Source organism: Chiloscyllium plagiosum, unplaced genomic scaffold (genome assembly GCF_037043375.1).
Source record: "Chiloscyllium plagiosum isolate Xiang-an unplaced genomic scaffold, Cpla_swu_hap1 HiC_scaffold_45, whole genome shotgun sequence".
Taxonomy (NCBI): Eukaryota; Metazoa; Chordata; class Chondrichthyes; order Orectolobiformes; family Hemiscylliidae; genus Chiloscyllium; species Chiloscyllium plagiosum.
Window position 1 is genome coordinate 33,272,852 of NW_028270183.1, and position 24,011 is coordinate 33,296,862.

At 46.1% G+C, this 24,011-nt stretch overlaps 1 protein-coding gene across 1 annotated transcript in view; it reads right to left on the bottom strand.

Annotated features, from left to right (window-relative positions):
• Positions 1-895: 895 nt before the first annotated feature.
• LOC148136453 (hepatic lectin-like) overlaps positions 896-24,011 on the bottom strand; it is a 53,473-nt gene continuing 30,357 nt past the window's right edge. Inside the window, exons 2-6 of the mRNA XM_087983491.1 lie at positions 17,272-17,391; positions 8,379-8,450; positions 5,287-5,438; positions 3,714-3,823; positions 896-2,392 (exon numbers count right to left, since the gene is read on the bottom strand). Coding sequence (XP_087839617.1) covers positions 2,260-2,392; positions 3,714-3,823; positions 5,287-5,438; positions 8,379-8,450; positions 17,272-17,391 — 587 coding nt within the window. The 3' untranslated portion in view covers positions 896-2,259. The remainder of the gene's footprint in view (positions 2,393-3,713; positions 3,824-5,286; positions 5,439-8,378; positions 8,451-17,271; positions 17,392-24,011) is intronic.

Below are 24,011 nucleotides of genomic sequence, written 5' to 3' on the forward strand. Positions count from 1 at the left end.
TAGTGCTGGAAAAGCACAGCCGGTCAGGCAGCATCCGAGGAGCAGGAGAATGGACGTTTCAGGCATATGCCTTTCATCAGGAATGAGGCTTGCAGTCCTCACTTTCTCCCTGTGTTAGTTCAATATTTGAAACAATGCCACTATATAAGGAGGATATGCTATCGCATATATCTGAGGTAATTAGGACAGAAGAGGATGAAGGGGGAGTGAGTCTGGAGCAGAAGGAGGCCTAAGGGTTTGTCAAATTGAGTTACCTACTCCCTATTTATCTCACATTGTACTATTGGGGAAGTTAGAAAACAGGCTTTCATTTGCCAATGTAGAGGAAGGGGAAGGTTCTCACAAGTCTTTAGGGACAGTCTAGGGTGGGCAGCCTTACCAATGCATGGTGTGATGTAGGAGAGTCCTCTGCTATAAAGCAGCATTCCTGTCGTTTGGATCCATACAGACAGGCCGAGGTGAAAGCAAAACTCCAACCCGGATTGGAAAACCACACGATTGAAGCCAATCAAAGCAGCTGGTGTTTCCCAGATGTGCTCCGCCATCAGCCTCAGCCTCATTGGTTCAACCAGACTCTGCAGGGATTACAGAATGGTGAACAAAGGCAAATTTCCGCACAATTTCCCACCGGAAAACTGCACCGACGGAATTGGGAAAGCCAGGTTTCTTACCAATATAGCTTTGAGATCAGGATACCTACTGAGCTATAGAGCTGTTGGTGTTTATCCAACCAGATGGTTTTCTTTGACGCTGAGAAATGGCATTCTCGCGAGGTGATGCTCCCACCAGTTTCCAAGGAAATGATCAATCACGTGCTAGTCAGCTCTGTTTATGTTGTTGTGTAGTTTACATTAACATAGAGCTATGTCATAACACACGGAAGCAACACTTGGAACAATTAGAAGCTTTATTTAGAAAATTACACTCAGCTGAGTTACCTTACCAAAACTGAATTTGCAAAAGTCCAGTTAACCTACTGAGGGCATATGGGAGGGCAAGAGAAATGCTGCCAGGACCAGGAAAAGGACAAGCTTTAGTCCCTACCCTGAAAACCGAATGACAACATAGAACATAGAATAGTACAGCACAGTACAAGCTTTGGACCAAAATGTTGTCCTGACCTTATGAGATTTTTGGAATGTTTGTTTCTTTTGTAAATTTGTTCCAAACTGCATCCCTACAGCTGCCGTACTGATCCAGTCATTATTTGTAAAAGTGGTCAGGAGAGTGCTGGACAGAGTTTGAGAGGCTGAGAGCTATTTTGATCAAAGACCCACTGTTGGTTGCCCCTAATATTCCTGAACCCTGAAAGCGAGCAATCAATGCTTGTGACATGGGGGGAGGTGCGGTCTGATGTCAACATGTGAAGCTTTTTGGATCGGAAACCGTTTGGAATTGAGTGTCCATCATGGATACAGACAGCCATGAGTACGTACTGATCATAATTGTGAAGGCAATGGCCCAGTGGTGTTATCACTAGACTGTTCATCCAGAGACCCAAGTAATGTTCTGGGGACACGGGTTTAAATCCCTATGTGGCAAACGGTGTAATTTGGACTTAGTAAAATCTGGAATTAAGAGTCTAATCCATTGTCGATTGTTGGAAAAACTCATCTGGGTCACTAATGTCCTTTAGGGAAGGAATCTTCCATCCTTACTCGGTCTGGTCTACATGTGACTCCAGACCTATAGCAACTCTTAACTGCCCTCTGAGCACTTGGGGATGGGCAATAAATGCTGACCCATCAATGAATAATTTTAAAAACATTCCTTGGCTTTTCCAGGTCAAAACAGTTCATTTCACCAAAGTGAATCATTGCAGTGTGTGTATATGACACAGAGAGAGGGATAAGAGAGAGAGAGACAGAGAGACTCTGTGTGCGTGTGTGTGAGAGAGAGAGAGACTGTATGTGTGAGTGCATGAGTGAGAGAAATGATGTGTGTGAGACTTTTTGCGTGTACGCATGTTGGGTAAGCATTTATATTTTCTCTTTACAAACTAAGTGCATTAAGTAGTTTTACCTCTTCATTGAATAATTTTATTTCATAATAAATCTATATTTTTTAAAGAAACCTGATCAATGGCTCATTTTATTTCAAGCTTAGTGTGGAAATACCTTTTGATTGTCTGCATCAGGAATTGGGTCAGACAATGAACGATGTTGTGATGTGTAACACTCCTCCCAATTTGGTCATAACAACATGGATTGAATACTTATTGACAGATTTCCATCAATTGTAACAAAAAGGAAAACAACATTATGCTGATTTTTCACAGATTGAGGTATGAATAGAATCGCACGGCCAGTCATGCCATTGTCCACTGCAGGAAGTCACCACACAGTCTTCTTCATAACTTTCATGGCCATTCGGCTGACTGCTGTCCCAAAACCTGAAAGAGGAGAGAACATGGAACAGCATCAATGGACTGCTCAATATTACATTTCATTTCAGAACGTTCTCTAATTCAGACAAGAGTTTCTCTTGGAAACTGAGAGCTCTCTGACAAACATCATAATGGGGATTCACCACATATAGAAAGAAAGTTCTTATAAAGTCTCTACATGTCTTGGGTCATGGCAAGGAATGTGGGGAGAATGATGGAGAAATAGAGTGAGGGCTTCCTCGACCCCAGAAGCAGCAAGTTGTAGTTTCTAACTAAATTCCCGACTTTGAGGTGAGGTTATAGCTCTATAACAACATGAGACCTTATTAACGGGGTTATCACTCATTAATGTCACCTCATTAATACGCAAAATGGATTAGGCACATGCTGCATAGGAATGAGATGCCAGGGTTTCAGGTATAAAGCTCCAGCAGCTACCTGGTGGCTTCAGCAAGCTGCTTGCTCCTCTGGCCTTCTATTCTGGACTCCCAGTAATATCATCTCAGGGTTCACTCCCTGGGCCATATGCTCACACACCTCATGGCCAGGGAGGTTGACATCCAACACACAGCAGCCCCACAGCAGCACCATTGTGAGGCACCTCTGATCCACTTCCTGTTCTCTTATCGGAATGCTACTGCAAGGCCACCTCACATGGAGGACAGGGTCTGGGTCAGATGAGATTAGAAGATTCCAGAAGAAATGTACAGCAGTGTTTGGAGCACCTTTACACTCATCAGCACTGCATGAAACATTCTCAATGTTTGTAAAATTCAGACCAATGATTAGATATGATTGAGGTGAGATAAATGCTATTTTCATATCATTATTGTGATGTTAATTTTATGCAACTTGGATGTATAAGATCTTACAGAAGCAACGTACAGATTACAGATAGAGCTTGAATCCCTGTACTCTGTGAGGTAATGTACTAGGAAGGAAGAGCAAGGAATAAATAATATGAACAAGATGATCTTCAATTTAAAAGGGAGCAGGAAAAGAGGGAATTGGGGATATGCTGCCCAACCTCCTCAAATTCTTTGGAGAAATACAGGAACAAAAGAAAATGCAATGGATGGCTTTTTAATGGATTTTTAAAAGCAATTCACAGTCAATCACAAACATATTTATTTAAAATGATTCATGCAAAGGGTACTGCCTCATGATAATGAAGTGATGAAGTCCCTGAGATCGAAAGTAAGCTGGGGAACAGAAAACAAACTAAAACTTGGCTCAATTCAATCTGGTGGCTGATGCTCTTTGCTGAGTTACTGCCCAGGCAGTTAAAGTGAAAATTATCTCATTGTGCAATGAAAACACTACTCACTTCATATTTGAATCATAATCTGTCCCATCCACCCAACGCCATTTCCCTTCTTCAACAGTGTCATGGAGTCCAATCCAATTAGTGCATCGTCCATTCTGTTGCAAATACATCTGATGGAATACAACAATGTATCTATGTTAGTGGTCACTATTAAAGAGCTGTTAGTTCAGCAACAATAAATTACTATGAAAACTGGAGTGTTTACTATAATCGAATGTTTTGTAATAACAGCTGTTACTATTAGATGCATATTAAATGACATGAAAACAAGAAAACTTGGTCTCTTTATTTTAGTTTGAAATTGTCTTTCATTATTTGATCATTTGAGGGTCTTAACTCATCGTAGGATGAGCAGACTGCCCAGTAACGTCTCCATTCCTGGTATAATCTCTGAGGGGACGAGGCAAGCAATACCTCTCACTGACATCGGATTCCATTTTACTCCTTGATGGGTTACATTAGGAATGGCTGAAATTTAAGCCACATGGTTTGTAAAATGTGAAGCTGAAACTAATAAAAAAAGGTGATGCTCTACATTCTACGTTCTAATCTAGCTCAGCCTTAAACATACACAAGGACCTTTCCCCACAGCTCTCTGTGGTAAGGAGCTCCAAAGAGTCACAACTCTTTGAGAGAAATGGTTCCTCCTCCTCTCAGTCTTAAGTTGGTACTCCTCCATTCTGAGACTGTGCCCTGTGGTTCTAGACTCTCCCAGGAAGGGAACCAGCCTCTCAGCATTTACCCCATTAAACCCCGTAACAATCCAATACGTTTCAATGTGATCATCTCTCATTCACCTAAACTCCAGTGAATTCCAGAATCTTCAACCAATAGAAAACACCTGTCTTTATCTATCCATAATATCCTGAAAATCCGATTAGATCACCCTTTAATGTTCTAAATTTCAGAGACTAAAAGGTCCAATCTGGCTAATCTCTCCTCATAACTTAACTCCTGAATTCCAGATTTTATCTCTGCAAACTTGCAACGGGACCCCTCCAGGCCCCAAACACCTTCCTAAGGTGTCGTGCCCAGATCCGCTCACAGTACTCCAAGTGGGGTCTAAGCAAAGTTTTGCATAACTACAGCATAACATCTGCATCCCTGTACTCCAGCCCTCCTGATATGAAGGCCGTATGGTTCCTGGTAAATTTTAGACAGAAAGCAAAATAATGTTCCTCACAGAGTGTTTTGATTGTTTGAAAAGATGGTGAAAGCAGTGTCCTTGAATATTCTGAATTCAGAGACATATAGATTGATGTGTGGCAGAGGAGGGTCGGGAGAGGTGGTGCTGGCGAATGGTTGCATAGAGTCAGCAGAAATATGAAGCAATCTGCCCAGCCATGATCTGATTGGATAATGGAGCAAACTGCACGGGCTAAGTCGCCCATTGCAGCTGCTAAATGGTGTGTTCATCTGAAATAATGAGTCAGTGCACCCCTCATAAATCATTTCCTTTCACAACAACTTCAGCTTCTTATCCATAACCTAACAGGAAAATGGAACAAGTGATTTGTTCCAAGTCAGACTGCAGTCTGCCAACCAATGAACCGAACGAACAGACTGTTCCAACCTGCTCCTCAGCACTGTTAATGACAACAAGGTGGGCACCCATGGATTCACAGAATGTCTGAGCTTCTTTCCAAGTTGTTTTCCGAGTTGAAAAGTAGTAATGCTTTTGGTTCCCCTGGCTCCACTGGTCGGGCAGTTGGATGTGAAGAAAATCTGCGAGGGTATTGAGATAAACATGAGAGACGGCTGAGGCACGACAGTATCTTACAGATTTCCTTATTTACTGACATTTTACATGGCAGGCTGCATTTACTGGTTTTCAGTGGTAATATTTCGACCTCTGAACCGGGAGGTTTGGGTTCAGTCCACCCTGCTCCAGAGTAATGTCGTCACATCTCTGAGTAGGTAGATTAGAAAATGTTTCTATCGGGAACATGGACTAACCAGATTGGCTCTGATCTTACTCCTGCTCGGAAAACATGCTTGCTTCTTTAAAGAGCCACAATCATCATGTTGGGCTAAATAGCCTCCTGTTGTGCTGTGACATTCTTTAAATGCTTGAAATTACTACAGTTCCCAACAATGATATAGTTTTCTCAGATATTACTACTCTCACAACTTCAACCATTGTCAAAGCTGATACTATTGTCAAAGATCACCGCTCTCACAGAGTGAAGTGCTACTAAATGTAACAAACAGTAACAAGGACGATAATAGACTTCAGAAACAGATTGGGGAATTGGACAGGAACAGAACACAAAGGGATTTACAGCTGAGAATTGTGAAGTGATGCATTTTGAAAAAAGAATGAGGAGAAGCAACAAAATAAATTATAGCATTTGGGAATTGATACTGGAACAGAGATCTGCGGGATTGCAACTTTTGTTGTTGACAGAAGAAATTACAGTAATGGAAACATTTAAGATCCTGAATTTGTGCCGGGGAGTTATTTTAAACCTTTCTAAACTAGTTGCTTATTCTCACCTAGGATTGTATGTTCAATTTTGGGTACCAATCTTTAGGAATGACGTCCAGTCCTTAAAAATGAAACAGAAGAGATTTACTGGGATGATGTGGGAAAGAGAAATGTTAGTTTCATGGAGTGAGAAGGTGAGATTGCTCACAGCCGAGAGAAGATTAAGAGGAGATTTGACAGAATTGTTGAAAACCATGAACTGTTTAGTTAAGTGAGGAGAAAAGTGTAATAACCCGTCGACACAGCTACAATTTGGCATAAGGACCCAAGTTGAAACAAGGAAATATATTTTCGCCCAATGTCCTCACAGAAAATATGATGTCAGGATTTTCCGTCAGTATTCCACCCACCGTGATTGGAAGGTGGTTGGCCAGGCAGATCTCATTAAAAATGAGGTCCCTGATCGGAGCCATTAATCTGGACCAATCAGGGAGCCCTGTCTGACAGATCTAAACAGGAGTCTCAGAGAATTTCCTCATTCTAGGGGCTGGCTCTGAGCTAGCTAGTCACATGTAAATAAGGGGTGAATTAGTGATGGGAAACCGGCCTCTGTGCAGTTAGTTCACCAACATCATCCCACGAGTTTCCAATAATACACAAGACAAGCAGGTACTGCCATTTTGGAAAGAACACAATCAGTATGCTGTTGAGCTTGTAAAAGTGACAATTAAATGCAATGTCATGTTGTCCCTTTCCCCCACTAATCTGTTGAGATCATTAATGAAATTGTCTGTGGATTTCCCCTTCTTTCAAGAATTTTCTTTGTTTGAAGATTTAATTAATTTCAAAAGGTTGGCAGAAGTTAATTAATTCTTTTGGTTATATCATGGTAAGCTACAAAATCATCACCTTACAGCCCCAGTTGAATGTGAAAGTGAACTAGCTCTTCAATATTTGATTTTGAATCTTTGTTTTAATCATTCCACGCCTGCATTTAGTATCCACCCTTAATTACCCAGAAGAGCCAACCACAATGCTGTGGGTTTGGAGTAGGTCAAACCAAGTAAGAATTGCATTTTCCTTCCCTAAAGAACATTTGTGAACCTGAGTGTTTCCCAACAATCACCAATAGATTCATTGTCATTATTAGATGCTTAATTCTAGATTTTTATTGATTTCAAATTCTACCATCTGCCATGGTAAGATTCAACCCCAGGTCCCCAGAACATGACCTAGGTCTCTGGATTAACAGTCCCGTGATAATGCCACGAGGCCATTGCATCCCCCCAATTTGGAAGTAATTCTGCATCTTCAGAATTATTTTCTTTAAGATGTCCAATTAAGTATTTTATTTCACCCATCTTTGAACTACATCTTCCTGCCAATGATATTCTTCTTTGCCTTGTTGTGTGTCATGTTTTAAAAATGTGTTTCTTTCCCCCACTTAAAAAAGCTTTGAATTGTTCAGTACGGTATTTCTGCTATTGTGTAAATGTGAAGGCCTCATCATGCTACTCACTTGTTAGAGGAGGTAACCGATGGGAGATTAAACTGATGGTCACAATACCTCAGGCAACAGGTGACGTTGAAGAGGTGAGATATCCATCATACCCTCAGCTGGTACAGGAACCGAACCCATGCTGTTGGTGTTACTCTGTATCACAAACCAGCCATCCAGCCAATTGAGCTGCACTGAAGCATTTACTGTGCATTTGTAATCAAAATGCAGGCTCCCATCCACCCGTTAGTGTAATGGAAGAGTCCAGACGTTTTGAGGTAATTCAAAATCCAGGAGAACAGTGAAACCACTGGATCGCCTGAATTTGTGAAGTGGATGATGTTTAATCGTGGTAAATAATATTTGTAAAAAATATTTATATGCACAATGTATAATCGTAATAATGAAAAGTAAAGCATGGGAGAAGTATTGGACATGAGTCTGAAAGAGTCAACACTGAACAGTGCCATCAGCATGAAACACGATGATGCTGTTATAGGGGTTAATGACACAAACCTTTAAAACTCCTCTCGTAACTTGTAACCTAAAGTACAGTAACTGCATTCATTTGCAAATCTGTAAAAGGTTTTTATTGGAGATTAGAAGCAATAGCTCCTTATCACTGTTTAGAATCATTTGTTGATGTGACCACCCCAGATATGATTGTACTCAGGAATCACAGTAAGTAATGATACAGTATTATGAATCATTCAGGGACTTTACTGGAAATTACACTTACTCTCCTTCAGCTGTGAAATTTCATTCCTAAGTTCAGCCATGAAGCTTTTGGACTGCTCAGAAGTTCCTCGAGCTGCAAGAATATCCAAGAGAAAATCTCAGAGAATTGTTGAAGCATAGAAAGTAATTCATGCAGGCTCTCTCCAAGAGGAGTACAGCCTGTTTCTCACTTTCCTGCCTTGCTCTATCATTTCTTTTTTCTCTTTAGCTGCTGATATAATTCTCTTTCGAAAACCATGATTGAATCGGCCTTGCTGTGTTCTTCCAGATTCCTGCCTGTCTATTTTGGATTCCAACATTTGCAGTGTTTTTGTCTCTAACCAACTTGGTCAAACTCTCCAGATCTGAACCAGTCATTGTCGAAACCTGGTGACCCATGGCACTGTTCCTTTACTAATCGTCTAACCCAACATTGTCACTCAGACGAACAATCCCTTCCTATTGACTATGTCCAGGCTCCTCGAAATCATGAACACCTGGATCAGTGGGTGGCACAGTGGTTAGCACTGCTGCCTCACGGCGCCAGAGACCCCGGTTCAATTCCTGCCTTGGGCAACTGCCTGCGTGGGTTTCCTCCAGGTGCTCTGGTTCCCTCCCACAGTCCAAAGCTGCGCAGGTTAGGTGAATTGGCCATGCTAAATTGCCTGTCATGTTAGGTGAAGGGGGTAAATATAGGGAAATGGGTCTGGGTTGGTGTGGACTTGTTGGGCCGAAGGGCCTGTTTCCACACTGTAAGTAATCTAATCTAAGAAAAACTCTCTCTAACATTTTCAGGAGCAACATTTTAGATCAAGTGGCACAGTTTGGAGAACAAGATCAGTCTTGGCTTTTCATTAGATTATCACAGAATCATAGATCATCAAATCCCAACAAATCCACACCGGCCCTCCAAAGAGTAACCCACCCAGACCCATCCCCCTACCCTATTACTCTACATTTACCCCTGACTAATGTATCTAACCTACACATCCCTGAACACTATGGGCAATTTAGCATGGCCAGTTCACCCTAACCTGCACATCTTTGGACTGTGGGGCGAAACTAGAGCTCCCAGAGAAAACCCCACGCAGACACGGGGAAAATGTGCAAACTCCACACAGACAGTCACCCAAGGCTAGAATCAAACCTGAGCACCTGACATTGAAAGGCAGCAGTGCTAACCACTCAGCCACCATGCCACTGGAGAGATTTAGGAGAGATCTTAATGGGTGACATCAATAAAATTATATCTACTGGTTGGTGAGCTACCTTTTAACTAGAGGTCTTCAGCTGAAAATCATCACCAGTTCACCGAAGGAATAGGTTCAGAATTCCTTTGTGCAAACCATTTTAAGAGATATCATCAGAACCAGGTAAGTGGGTAGAAGTGGAGTTCAGATCAGATATTTCAAAAAGAAAATGGAGAAATACAGGGGAACAGTGTAATCCTGAAGAAGGGTTCCACCTGAAATGTTGCCATGTCGATCTCCTGATATTCCCGGGCTTGCTGTGTACTCCCAGCCTTCTACATGTCTGTTCACTGGAACATGAGCAGCCACAGACAGGAAGGTCCATGTCAGATCAAAGAGAAGAACTAACATCCCAAGCAACAGAAGGCTCAGGGTGGATGGGGGACGGGGCAGGGGTAGATGGGGGGAGCAAATGGGGGGAGCGAATGGGTGGGGTGGATGGGGTAGGGGGCTGGGAGTGGAAGGGGGTGCAGACGGATGGAGGATGACAGGGTAGGGGGCGGGAGGGTGGTCGGGGAGTGGGATCTCACACATGGGGTGCTGCTGCCTAGTCTCCTGAACAGGGAGCGGACTTAGCAAGTGCTCACTGTGTCAATCCCATTGAACTGAATTGGGGGATGTTGGTGGGGAGCTTCAGCAATGCTGCAGGACCCTGACACACAAGGGTGTGTCTGCTCAGAAACAAAGCCTGACACAGAGAGAGGGGAACAAGGCAGGCCAAGTGAGAAAGAAGGAAGACTCAGAGACCCAGAGGAAAGGCATTGAATCCACTAACTGAATAATCAATTATCAGAACAAAATTGTGCTTGCCCATCTTGTTCAAATAATCAGGGTTCCTTTATATTTGTCCAAATGCCATTTAAGTGTTATTAATGTACCAGCATCAACCACTTCCACTGCCAGCTCATTCTATATGCGTACCGCCCTCTGTGTAGAAATGCTGCCCCTCAGGTTCGCTTTTATTCTGTCCCCTCTAACCTTAAACTGATGCCCTCCAGCCCTTGATTCCCCAATCCTGGGAAAAAGACTGAGTACATTCACTCTATCCATGCCTCTCATGATCTTATTCACTTCTACAAGATTTCCCCCTCAGTCTCCTATGCTCTAAGGAAAAAAGTCCCAGCTTGTCCAACCTCTCCCAATGACTCCGACCCTTGAGTCCTGGTGACGTCCTTGTAAATTTCTTCCACACTCTTTCCAGTTTAATAGCATCCTTCCTAAACTGACCAAAACTGAACACAATACTCCAAATGCAGCTTCACCAGCGTCTTATACAACTGCAGCAAAACTTCCCAACTTCCATACTCACTGCCCTGACTGATGAAGACCAGTGCCAAAAACCTTCTTCACTGCCCTGTCTACCTGTGACTCCACTTTCAGAGAACAAAGCACCTGAGCTCCAAGCTCCCTCTGTTCCACTGCACTCCTTAAGGCCCCACTATTCACCATGAGACTCCTACCTTGATTTGACTTTCCAAAATGCAACACCTCGCACTTGTCTAGATTAAACTCTATTTGCCATTCCTCAGTCTACTTTGCAAGGTTTGTGAAGGTTTGTAGCTCAGGTTGAGGTTTAGTGTGTAGGTTTGCTCGCTGAGCTGTAGGTTTGATATCCAAACGTTTCGTTACCTGGCTAGGTAACATCATCAGTGGCGACCTCCAAGTGAAGCGAAGCTGTTGTCTCCTGCTTTCCATTTATATCTTTCTCCTGGATGGGGTTCCTGGAGTTTGTGGTGATGTCATTTCCTGTTCGTTTTCTGAGGGGTTGATAGATGGCATCTAGATCTATGTGTTTGTTTATGGCGTTGTGGTTGGAGTGCCAGGCCTCTAGGAATTCTCTGGCATGTCTTTGCTTAGCCTCTCCCAGGATAGATGTGTGTCAGTCTACTTTCCCAGCTGATCAATGTCCTGCTGCAATTTCTGATAACCTTCCTCACTGTCCACAATACTGTCTATTTTAGTGTCATCTGCAAACTTACTAATCCTGCCTTGTACATTCTTGTCCAAATTATTGATATCAATAAAAAACAGCAATGGGCCCAGCACCAACCCTGAGGCACTCCACTAGTCACAGGTCTCCAGTCCAACAAGCATCCTTCCACTATTACCCTCTGCTTCTGACCATCAAGCCAATTATGTATCCAGTTTGCCAGCTCCCCATGGATTCCATGCGTGCTAACCTTCCAGAGCAGTCTTACCAAAGGCCTCATTCAGATCGCTCATCTAAATCAGTGATAAACATGGTAAATAAAAGGTCTGATCCAGCACTGATCCCTTGGTGGCTCACTCATCACTGCCTGTAACTTGGAAAAAAACTTTATTCGTTTCTTTTCTGACAATGCACTTCTCTATCGATGTCTGTGCACCATTTCCGGTCCCATGTGTTTTAATTTGACATGCTCATTTCTCACATGGGACTGAGTTGAAACTTTCTGTATGTTCAAGAAAACCACATTAACTGGCTCCGTCATATCAACTCCATTAATTACATTCTCAAAACCTTCCAATAGATTTCTCAAGCACGATTTCCCTTTCCCAAATCCAGATTAACTTGGCCTGATGGTGACAATGTTTTCCAAGTGCTATGGTCTTCCATCATTTGTACCCTTCCCATGCCACGAGACCCACATGCAAGCTGCCTTGATTTCTCCCTTCAACAGGGACTGACTCAGCCTCTCTCAAAACTGTCCAGCTTCCAGAGTTTCACTTCACCTTTCAGTTTACTCTGTGCCTTCAGGGGTCAAGGATCACAAGCTTCATCAACGAATGGATATCAACACACATCTAGATCCTTCCTCCCCCATCATTCTCTTGAACTACCTGTCTTCCTTTAATTCCACTCCTTGGCTGGGTTTTCACAATCGTTTCTGACCTGATGCACTCTGATCCTCAATTCTCTGTCTTCGTAAAGACCTCAGCTTACTCAACTTACATATCAATCTCAACAATGCTAAGATCTCTTCCATTGTCTCCATCTCCATGCCCACTTTTTTAACCAAGAGTCTCCCCTGCTAATAAAAGCAACCCCTCCACCCATCTCCAACAGTCTCCCTTGACATGGGCACTTCGCACCCTCTACATGGCCACCTCAATCTCTCTGTTCATCTCCCTCACCCACTTGTGTGTCTCCCTCTGATCCTGCTGAACCCTCTTCTCCGAAGTCCACCCCAAACATTGCCACCATGTTGCTGTTTTTGCTTGACATAATGGCCTCTGCCCAGCAAAGGCCAAACGGCAATTCCTCTGACCCCACCCTGGACCATGACCTCACGACTAAACATCAAGCTGTCGTGTCCAAAAGCAACAATGACCTCAGATCCTGCACAGATCTTCCCTTCAGTGACTTTAGTATCATAGTCCCTCAGACCGTTTTATCCTCCTTCCCAAGATTCATAAATTAGAACTGTCCTGGCCAACCGACTGTTCATCTTGACCCTATCCCACTGAACTTCTTTCTTCCTATCTCTCTCCCCCATTTCTCACCCCTTGTGCATTCACATTGGACTTCCATCCTTCTGACACCTTTCATCACCTCAACCATTTATAATCTCCAGTCCCGTGGGCTGAACCACTCCACTACACCATGGCTATCCAATCCGTCTACACCTTTATTCCCAGCAGAACACTGTCAGAGCTCCCTGCTTCTTCCTGATACAGTGGTCCAAATAATCCCTATCCACCACAGGGTGTCCCAGGCTGAACGTGGTTTATTTATTGATTCATTTTGTGGGTTGTGGGGGTTGCTAGCTGGGTCCAGCATTTATTGCCCTGTCCCTAGTTGCCCCTTGAGAAGGTGGGGGTGAGCTGCCTTCTTGAACCACAGCAGTCCATCTGCTGTGGGTTGACCCACAATGCCCTTAGGGAGGGAATTCCAGGATTCTGACCCAGCGACTGTGAAGGAACGGCGATATATTTCTAAGTTAGGATGGTGAGTGCCTTCGAGGGGAATTTGAAGATGGTGGTGTCCCTATGTATCTGCTGCCCTTGTCCTTCATTGTGCAAGTGGGCATGGGTTTGGAAGGTGCTGTCTGAGGATCTTTGGTGAATTTCTGCAGTGCATCTTGTAGATGGCACACGCTGCTGCTACTGAGCGTTAGTGGTGGAGGAAGTGGATGTTTGTGGATGTGGTGCCAATCAAATCAGCTGCTTTATCCTGGATGGTGTTGAGCTTCTTGAGTGTTATTGGGGCAGCACCCATCCACGTAAATGGGGCGTATTCCATCCCACTCCTGCCTTGTGCCTTGTAGATGGTGGACAGGCTTTGGGAAATCAGGAGGTGCGTTATTCCTAGCACCTGACCTGATCGTGTAGCCATTGAGTTTATGTGGTGAAGAGGCGATGGTTAGATTGTTACTTATTGGTAATGGTCATAGTCTGGCATTTGTGTGACACGAATGTTACTTGCCACTTGTTAGCCCATGCCTGGATATTGCCCAGATCTTGTTGCGTTTGGACACAGACTGCTTCAGTATCTGAGGAGTTGTGAATGGAGCTGAACATTGTGCAATCATCGGCAAACATCCCAATTTCGGACCTTCTGATGGGAGGAAGGTCATTGAAGCAGCTGAAGATGGTTGGGCCTTGGACACTACCTGAGGGACTCCTGCAGAGATGTCCTGGAGCTGAGACGACTGACCTCCAACAACCATGACCAGCTTCCTATGTGTCAGGTATGATTCTAACCAATGGAGTTTGCCCCTTGATACACATGTTTGCCAGGGCTTCTTGATGGCACATCCAGTTCAATGCAGCCTTGATGTTAAGGGCTGTCACTCTACCCACATCCCCCCACCAGCCCCACCCCAACCCCTCTGGAATTCAGCTCGTTTGTCCATGTTTGAACCCAGGCTGTATTGAGGTCAAGAGATGAGTGTCCCTGGGGTAACCCAAACTGAGCAGGTTATTGCTGAGCAGGTCCTGCTTGAGAGCGCTGTTGATGACCCCTTCCATCATATTACTGATGATCGAGAGTAAACTGATGGGGCGGTTATCGGCCGGGTGGGATTTGTCCTGCTTTTCATGTACAGGACATATCTGACGAGTAGATGCCAGGGTTGTAAATGTACTGGAACAGCTTGGCTCGGGGAGTGGCGAGTTCTGGAGCACAAGTCGTCAGTCCTATTGCCGGAATGTTGTCTGGGCCCGTAGCCTTTGCAGTATCCAGTGTCTCCAACTGTCCCTTGATATCATGTGGAGAGAATCGAATTGTTGAAGCCTGGTATCTGTGATGTTGGGGACCACTGGATCATCCACAGCCTTATCTTTCACACTGATGTGCTGGGCTCTTCCATCACTGAGGATGGGGATATGTGTGGAGGTTCCTCCTCTAGTGAGTAGTTTAATCATCCACCACTGTTCACGGCTGGATGTAGCAGGATTGCAGAGCTTCAATCTGATCCGTTCGTCATGGGATCGCTTGGTTCTGTCTCTCACTTGCTGCTTATGCTGTTTGGTAGCTACACCAGGTTGGCACCTCATCTCCAGGTATGCCTGATGCTGCTCCTGGCATGCTCTCCTGCACTCCCCATTGAACCAGGATTGACCCCCCCTGGCGTGATGGTAATGGTTGAGAGGGAGATATGCCGGGCCTTGAGGTTTCAGATTGTGCTGGAGTACAGTTCTGCAGCTGTTGATGGCCCACAGTGTCTCATGGATGCCCCGTCCTGAGTTGCTCAATCGGTTGAAAGTCTGTCCCATTTAGCACGGTGATAGTGCCACACAACACGCTGGAGGGTATTCTCAATGTGAGGGTGGGACTTTGTCTCCTTACCGGTCACTCTTACCGCTCCTGTCCTGGATAGCTGGCAGATTGGTAAGGACGAGGTCAGGTATGTTTTGCTCCCGTCTCATTCTGAACAACCTCAGCTTCAATTTCACTCCCTTGCTCCAAACTAAAAGTGTGGCTCCAAGGTATCCACCTGGGGCTCTCAGTCATGATGGCCAGTTTGGGGGGGATGTATGGAGCATGAATTAATCCAGTCCGATCCGGTAACCCAGCCTGATCTCTTTCTCCTGGATCTGCCTGACAATATCAATTCCCCGAGCTGTTCCCGATAGAACAGTTCATTGCCTTATTTCCATTCTCTCCCTTTCGTCCAACTTCACCTGATCACTTTGGACCAGACTCCCCCTCCCCCTCCCCCTCCCCCCACCCCACACAGTTTGGCTCTGGAATTCTTTCAAATCAGGAACTGCAACCTGATTTTGAGATTGCTGATGTCCATTCCTGTGTTTCTAATTTTGTGAGTTACTTTTCAGAGCATGGCTCACTCAGGGAGTAAACACAAAGCCAGTGTTACTGACCCTCCTGGATCTATTGTAGAGATCGTCATGGGCTCTGTCCATCTCACAGCTAATTAATGCTCAAGGTAAGGCACTGAGGATTATGAAACTAATGTAAAAATTGTCATCTCTCAACCACTTGGTGACAGAATTAAATATCTGTGACCCTCATGTCATATAATACTTATACAGTCATCTTCACGCGAGCTGAACAGAGTGAGAAATGCTACAATCAAACATTCTTTCCCTGTTCGCAGAGTACTGACTGGTCATACAGTTTCTCTCACTGTTCAGACTTCCAGACTATCCGCAAGTCAATGACCTTATGGAATGATTCCTCCGAGGACCTGAGGAGGATGAGGAAAGTCCCCATCCCCAGGGCACAGCTCTCACCAAATATTTCCCAACAGGTTATGGAGTTGCTCACCAGAGTGGGGGTAGGGGGGAAAGGTTACACAGAGAAGGTGAGTATCAAGTGACAACAGGGAACGTGTAAACTTCCCATGAATCACAGGGAGAAAAGACAATCCCAGCAGAGGGATCTATTGGTTAATGTTGCAGGGCAACATCAGGAAAGGGAGGTTAATTCATGAGTAGATTATCCTTGGAGCATCAATCAATTGAGTCCATGTAGCTTTTGATCATAGCTAGAAAAACTATGCATTCAAACATATTTAAACAGGTACCATATAGCGAGATCCCATCTGCCCCTATTGATTGATTCTCAATTTTACTTCATTGAAGAAATAAAGCGTTCTCACATTTATCCTTCTTTTGGGAACTGTTCACATGGAGAAGACATGTCAGCATTTCCAGTGGGTTCGAACCCGACAGGATAACATCGTGCTCAGAGAAAGTGAGGACTGCAGATTCTGGAGATTTTTCATAGTCGAGAGTATGGTGCTGGGAAAGCACAGCAGGTCAGGTAGTATCTGAGGAGCAGGAGAATTGATGTTTCGGGCATAAGTTCTTCATCAGGAATGATAGTGCTGCTGATTTAATTCAGCCACACCAGCTCCGTGATGGGGAATGCAGCTCCTGCTGTGCTGGGTGGGGAACAGTCAGCTTGGAATAAGGAACAATACTGCGAAAGAGAACAGGAGAAACTGAACAGTGCTATTCCATCTCATTACTGCCAGAAATGACTATCATCCCCTTCCAAAGTTCAGTCTAATTTCCTTTCAGATTAGCGTTTCTATACTCACAATGTGGAAATGCTAACTACCATAAAATGTCTGATGACTGATGTGTTATTCCTCACTCCATTCCTGAATTAATAACACCAGCAATAAGAAAGACTGAGGCAGGAATATCTCAATTTATCCTTGTTAACGGTTATGCTTTGTTGACAAAACAAGTCCCATAAAGGATGACAAAACTTACATAGTTTAAACACAGTGCCTAGGATCACCACAGACAGCAGGATGGAGACACCCAGGAGAACGTAGATCACCAGAGGTGTCCATTTTCCTTGGATAAGTTCTCTTGACCAGCCACGATACTCTGTAATGTGTAACGGAAAGTCATCAATGAGGCAGTTCAGGGAACCATTTTACAAAGAAGACTTTAAACCTTCACTTATGTGATTCTGAAGAAGAGGGGGAGGGGCCACCCGTGAGTGGAAGATATTGAAGCTTGTACCCAAACACATAAAGGACAAAGTAGCCTGTGGATCACATCCCCAAGCATCCACTCCCTCTACCACAGACACACACGGGCAGCACTGTGTACTATCTACCAGATGTACTGCAGGAATTCAGCAAACATCCTCAGGCAGCACCTTCCAAACCATCGCCACTTCCATCTAGAAGGACCAGGGCAGCAGATACATGGGAACGCCACCCCCTGCAAGTTCCCCTCTAAACCACACACCATCCTGACAGAAATATACCATCATCCCTTCACTGACACTGAGTGAAAATCCTGGAACTCCCTCCCTATGGGTATTGTGCATCAACCAACAACACGTGGACTATAGTGATTTCAAGAAGGGAGCTCCCCCACCACCTTCTCAAGGAGCAACTAGGGACAGGGTAATAAATGCTGGACCCAGCCAGCGACCCCCATATCCCAGGAGTGAATATAGAAAACATGTGTTTCTTCAATTTGAGAACATTCAGAAACAGTAGCTTGAAGATCTAAACTAAGCAATAAATGGAAGTGATGTCAGTTATGGACAACAGACACATGGGGCAGACCTTGTAAGGCCCTGAAGGCCTTAGATAATGGAGAGAAATCTGGGACAATGATGGGAAAAGGCCACTGAGACTCCTCTCAATGTTGGGAGGAATTTGTTGTGTTTTTCTCCTGGAGTTCCAGGCATGTGGTTCTCACTAAGGAACAGCAAGGTGCCTCGAAATGGGGATTACTGCTTGTCATCAACCTCATTAGCATTGTCTCTCACATCATTCATATTTAAGTTCCTGCCCTCGCACCTGCTGAATAGAAACTCTGTCCCTCCCTACTATCACCTAATCAAGGAGCGTCGCTCCGAAAGCTAGTGTGCTTCCAATTAAACCTGTTGGACTATAACCTGGTGTTGTGTGATTTTTAACTATGTCCCTCCCTGCCGTCCCCCTTCACGGTTTGATCCTGCAGCACTGGCCTTTGATGAGAGGGGCTCTGCTTGTCACTGGCCGCTCAGGTGGTTCCTTTCTTCCTGCTGGAGGAACAGGAAGAACGTTTTATGTCCTCGTTGTTCAGTCATTGTGTCTGACACCTGCACACACAAGATGGGTGCTGGAGGAAAATAAACACGACTGCTGTGAGGTGAAAAGATAAAATAAGAAAATAAAGGAAAGGAAAATAGAAACTGTGAGCCAGGAATCTTGAGGGACAGGATGTACATGTATTTGGAAAAGCAAGGACTGATTAGGGATAGTCAACATGGCTTTATGCATGGGAAATCATGTCTCACAAACTTGATTGAGTTTTTTGAAGAATTAACAAAGAGCATTGATGAGGGCAGAGTGGTAGATGTGACCTATATGTACTTCAGTAAGGCGCTTGGCAAGGTTCCCCATTGGAGACTGATTAGATTGGATTCCCTACAGTGTGGAAACAGGCCCTTCGGTCCAACAAGTCCACACCGACTCTCCGAAGAGTAACCCACCCAGACCCATTTCCCTCTGACTAATGCACCTAGCACTACGGGCAATTTAGCATGGCCACTCCACCTGACCTGCACATCTTTGGACTGTGGGAGGAAACTGGAGCACCCGGAGGAAACCCACACAGACACGGGGAGAACGTGCAAACTCCACACAGACAGTCACCCAAGGCTGGAATCGAACGTGGGACCCTGGTGCTGTGAGACAGCAGTGCTAACCACTGAGCCACCATGCCACCCCATTTAGCAAGGTTAGATCTCACGGAATAAAGGAAGAACTCGCCATTTGGATACAGAACTGGCTCAAAGTAGAAGACAGAGGGTGGTGGTGGAGGGTTATTTTTCAGACTGGAGGCCTGTGACCAGTGGAGTGCCACAAGGATCCGTGCTGGGCCCTCTACTTTTTGGCATTTACATAAATGATTTGGATGTGAGCATAAGAGGTACAGTTAGTAAGTTTGCAGATGACACCAAAATTGGAGGTGTAGTGGACAGCAAAGAAGATTACCTTGGATTACAACAGGACCTGGACCAGATGGGCCAATGGGCTGAGAAGTGGCAGATGGAGTTTAATTCAGAAAAATGCGAGGTGCTGCATTTTGGGAAAGCAAATCTTAGCAGGACTTATACACTTAATGGTAAGGTCCTAGAGAGTGTTACTGAATAAAGAGACCTTGGAGGGCAGGTTCATAGCTCCTTGAAAGTGGAGTCGCAGTGAAGTTTGTTATGCTTTCTTTTATTGGTCAAGTATTGAGTACAGGAGTTGAGTACAGGTTATGTTGCGGCTGTACAAGACATTGGTTAGGCCACTGTTGGAATATTGCATGCAATTCTGGTCTCCTTCCTATCAAAAAGATGTTGTAAAACTTGAAAGGGTTCAGAAAAGATTTACAAGGATGTTGCCAGGGTTTGAGCTATAGGGAGAGGCTGAACAGGCTGGGACTGTTTTCCCTGGAGCGTCGGAGGCTGAGGGGTGACCTTATAGAGGTTTACAAAATTATGAGGGGCATGGATAGGATAAATAGCCAAAGTCTTTTCCCTGGGATTGGGAGTCCAGAACTAGAGGGAATAGGTTTAGGGTGAGAGGGGAAAGATATAAAAGAGACCTAAGGGGCAACCTTTTCATGCAGATGATGGTATGTGTATGGATTAAGCTGCCATAGGAAGTGATGGAGGCTGGTACAATTGCAAAATTTAAAAGGCATCTGAATGGGTATATGAATAGGAAGAGTTTGGAGGGTTATGGGCCTGGTGTTGGCAGGTGGGACTAGATTGTTTTGGGATATCTGGTCAGCATGGATGGGTTGGGCTGAAGGATCTGTTTCCATACTGTACATCTCGATGACTCTATGATTCTAATTCCCAAAATGGAATCCGAGTGTGAAATCCGACATCTCTGACCTACTGCTTGTTCCTCCAAAACCCTTGGCTTCCTGGCACCAGTATCTGTGGATACCCTCCAAGAGCAGTGACAGCACACACCCCCAGTGTGCCCGCATCTGTGTGACCGTGTATGTGTGCCCACGTCTGTGTGCCTGCGTCTCTGCTCCCATGTCTGTATGACTGTGTCTGTATGCCAGTGTCTGTGTGCCTATGTCTGTGTGCCAGTGTGTGGGCGTGTCTGTCTTCCCATGTCTGTATGCCCATGTCTGTGTGCCAGTCTGTGTGGCTGTGTCTGTGTTCCCATTCCTGTGTTCCTGTCTGTGTGCCAGTGTCTCTGTCCCAGTGTCTGTGTGCCCATGTCTGTGTGCCAGTGTCTGTGTCTCCATGTCTGTGTGCCAGTGTCTGTGTTCCCATGTCTGTGTGTCAGTGTCTGCATGCCCATGTCTGTGTGCCAGTGTTTGCGTGCCGGTGTCTGTGTGCCAGTGTCTGTGTCTCCATGTCTGTGTACCAGTGTCTGTGTCTCCATGTCTGTGTGTCAGTGTCTGCATGCCCATGTCTGTGTGCCAGTGTTAGCATGCCGGTGTCAGTGTGCCAGTGTCTGTGTTACCATGTCTGTGTGCCAGTGTCTGTATTACCATGTCTGTGTGTCAGTGTCTGTGTGTCCATGTCAGTGTGCCAGTGTCTGTGTGCCCATGTCTATGTGCTGGTGTCTGTGTGCCCATGTCTGTGTGCCGGTATCTGTGTGCCCATGTCTGTGTTCCCGTGTCTGTGTTCCCGTGTCTGTGTGCCGGTATCTGTGTGCCCGGGTCTGTGTTCCCTGTCTGTGTGCCCATGTCTGTGTTCCTGTGTCTGTGTTCCTGTGTCGGTGTGCCCGTGTCTGTGTTCCCGTGTCTGTGTTCCTGTGTCTGTGTTCCTGTGTCTGTGTGCCCATGTCTGTGTTCCCGTGTCTGTGTTCCCGTGTCTGTGTTCCTGTATCTGTGTTCCCGTATCTGTGTGCTGGTATTTGTGTTCCCCTGTCTGTGTTCCCGTGTCTGTGTTCCTGTGTCTGTGTTCCCATGTCTGTGTTCCCGTGTCTGTGTTCCTGTGTCTGTATGCCCGTGTCTGTGTTCCTGTGTCTGTGTGCCCATGTCTGTGTTCCTGTGTCTGTGTTCCCGTGTCTGTGTTCCCATGTCTGTGTTCCTGTGTCTGTGTGCCCGTGTCTGTGTTCCCGGGCCTGGGTTCCCGTGTCTGTGTTCCTGTGTCTGTGTGCCCATGTCTGTGTTCCCGTGTCTGTGTTCCCGTGTCTGTGTTCCTGTATCTGTGGTCCCGTGTCTGTGTTCCCGCGTCTGTGTTCCTGTGTCTGTGTTCCCGTGTCTATGTGCTGGTATCTGTGTTCCCATGTCTGTGTTCCCGTGTCTGTGTTCCTGTGTCTGTGTGCCCATGTCTGTGTTCCTGTGTCTGTCTTCCCGTGTCTGTGTTCCCATGTCTGTGTTCCTGTGTCTGTGTTCCTGTGTCTGTGTTCCCGTGTCTGTGTTCCTGTGCCTGTGTTCCTGTGTCTGTGTGCCCGTGTCTGTGTTCCTGTGTCTGTGTTCCTGTGTCTGTGTTCCCATGTCTGTGTTCCTGTGTCTGTGTTCCCGTGTCTGTGTGCCCATGTCTGTGTTCCCGTGTCTGTGTTCCCGTGTCTGTGTCCCTGTATCTGTGTTCCCGTGTCTGTGTTCCCGTGTCTGTGTTTCCCTGTCTGCGTTCCTGTATCTGTGTTCCCGTGTCTGTGTTCCCGCGTCTGTGTTCGCTTGTCTGTGTTCCTGTGTCTGTGTTCCTGTGTCTGTGTGCCCGTGTCTGTGTTCCTGTGTCTGTGTTCCTGTGTCTGTGTTCCCATGTCTGTGTGCCCGTGTCTGTGTGCCCATGTCTGTGTTCTTGCGTCTGTGTGCCCATGTCTGTGTTCCTGTGTCTGTGTTCCTGTGTCTGTGTGCCCGTGTCTGTGTTCCCGTGCCTGTGTTCCCGTGTCTGTGTTCCTGTGTCTGTGTTCCTGTGTCTGTGTGCCCATGTCTGTGTTCCCGTGTCTGTGTTCCCGTGTCTGTGTTCCTGTATCTGTGTTCCCGTGTCTGTGTTCCCGCGTCTGTGTTCCTGTGTCTGTGTTCCCGTGCCTGTGTGCTGGTATCTGTGTTCCCATGTCTGTGTTCCCGTGTCTGTGTTCCTGTGTCTGTGTGCCCATGTCTGTGTTCCTGTGTCTGTCTTCCCGTGTCTGTGTTCCCATGTCTGTGTTCCTGTGTCTGTGTTCCTGTGTCTGTGTTCCCGTGTCTGTGTTCCTGTGCCTGTGTTCCTGTGTCTGTGTGACCGTGTATGTGTGCCCACGTCTGTGTGCCTGCGTCTCTGCTCCCATGTCTGTATGACTGTGTCTGTATGCCAGTGTCTGTGTGCCTATGTCTGTGTGCCCATGTCTGTGTTCCTGTGTCTGTGTTCCTGTGTCTGTGTTCCCGTGTCTGTGTTCCCGTGTCTGTGTTCCTGTGGTCTGTGTTCCTGCGTCTGTGTGCCCATGTCTGTGTTCCCGTGTCTGTGTTCCCGTGTCTGCGTTCCTGTATCCGTGTTCCCGTGTCTGTGTTCCCGCGTCTGTGTTCCTGTGCCTGTGTTCCCATGTCTGTGTGCTGGTATCTGTGTTCCTGTGTCTGTGTTCCCGTGTCTGTGTGCCGGTATCTGTGTTCCCGTGTCTGTGTGCCCGTGTGTGTGTTCCCATGTCTCTGCTCCCATGCCTGTGTTCCCTTGTCTGTGTTCCCATGTCTGTGTTCCTCTGTCTGTGTGCCCGTGCCTGTGTTCCCGTGTCTGTGTTCCTGTGTCTGTGTGCCCATGTCTCTGCTCCCATGTCTGTGCGCCCATGTCTGTGTGCTGTTGTCTGTGTTCTCGTGTCTGTGTTCCTGTGTCTGTGTGCCCATGTCTGTGTTCCCGTGTCTGTGTTCCCGTGTCTGCGTTCCTGTATCTGTGTTCCCGTGTCTGTGTTCCCGCGTCTGTGTTCCTGTGTCTGTGTTCCCATGTCTGTGTGCTGGTATCTGTGTTCCCATGTCTGTGTTCCCGTGTCTGTGTTCCTGTGTCTGTGTGCCCATGCCAGTGTTCCCGTGTCTATGTTCCCGTGTCTGTGTGCCCGTGTCTGTGTTCCTGCGTCTGTGTTCCTGTGTCTCTGTTCCTGTGTCTGTGTGCCCGTGTCTGTGTTCCTGTGTCTGTGTGCCCATTTCTGTGTTCCCGTGTCTGTGTTCGCGTGTCTGTGCGCCGGTATCTGTGTTCCCGTGTCTGTGTTCCAGTGTCTGTGTGCCGGTATCTGTGCTCCCCTGTCTGTGTGCCCGTATCTGTGTTCCCATGTCTGTGTTCCCGTGTCTGTGTGCCGTTATCTGTGCTCCCGTGTCTCTGCTCCCATGTCTCTGCTCCCGTGTCTGTGTTCCCGTGCCTGTGTTCCCGTGTCTGCGTGCCCGTGTCTGAGTGCCGGTATCTGTGTTCCCGTGTCTGTGTTCCCATGTCTGTGTGCCGTTATCTGTGCTCCCGTGTCTCTGCTCCCATGTCTCTGCTCCCATATCTCTGCGCCCGTGTCTGTGTGCTGTTGTCTGTGTTCCCGTGTCTGTGTTCCTGTGTCTGTGTTCCCGTGTCTGTGTTCCCGTGTCTGTGTTCC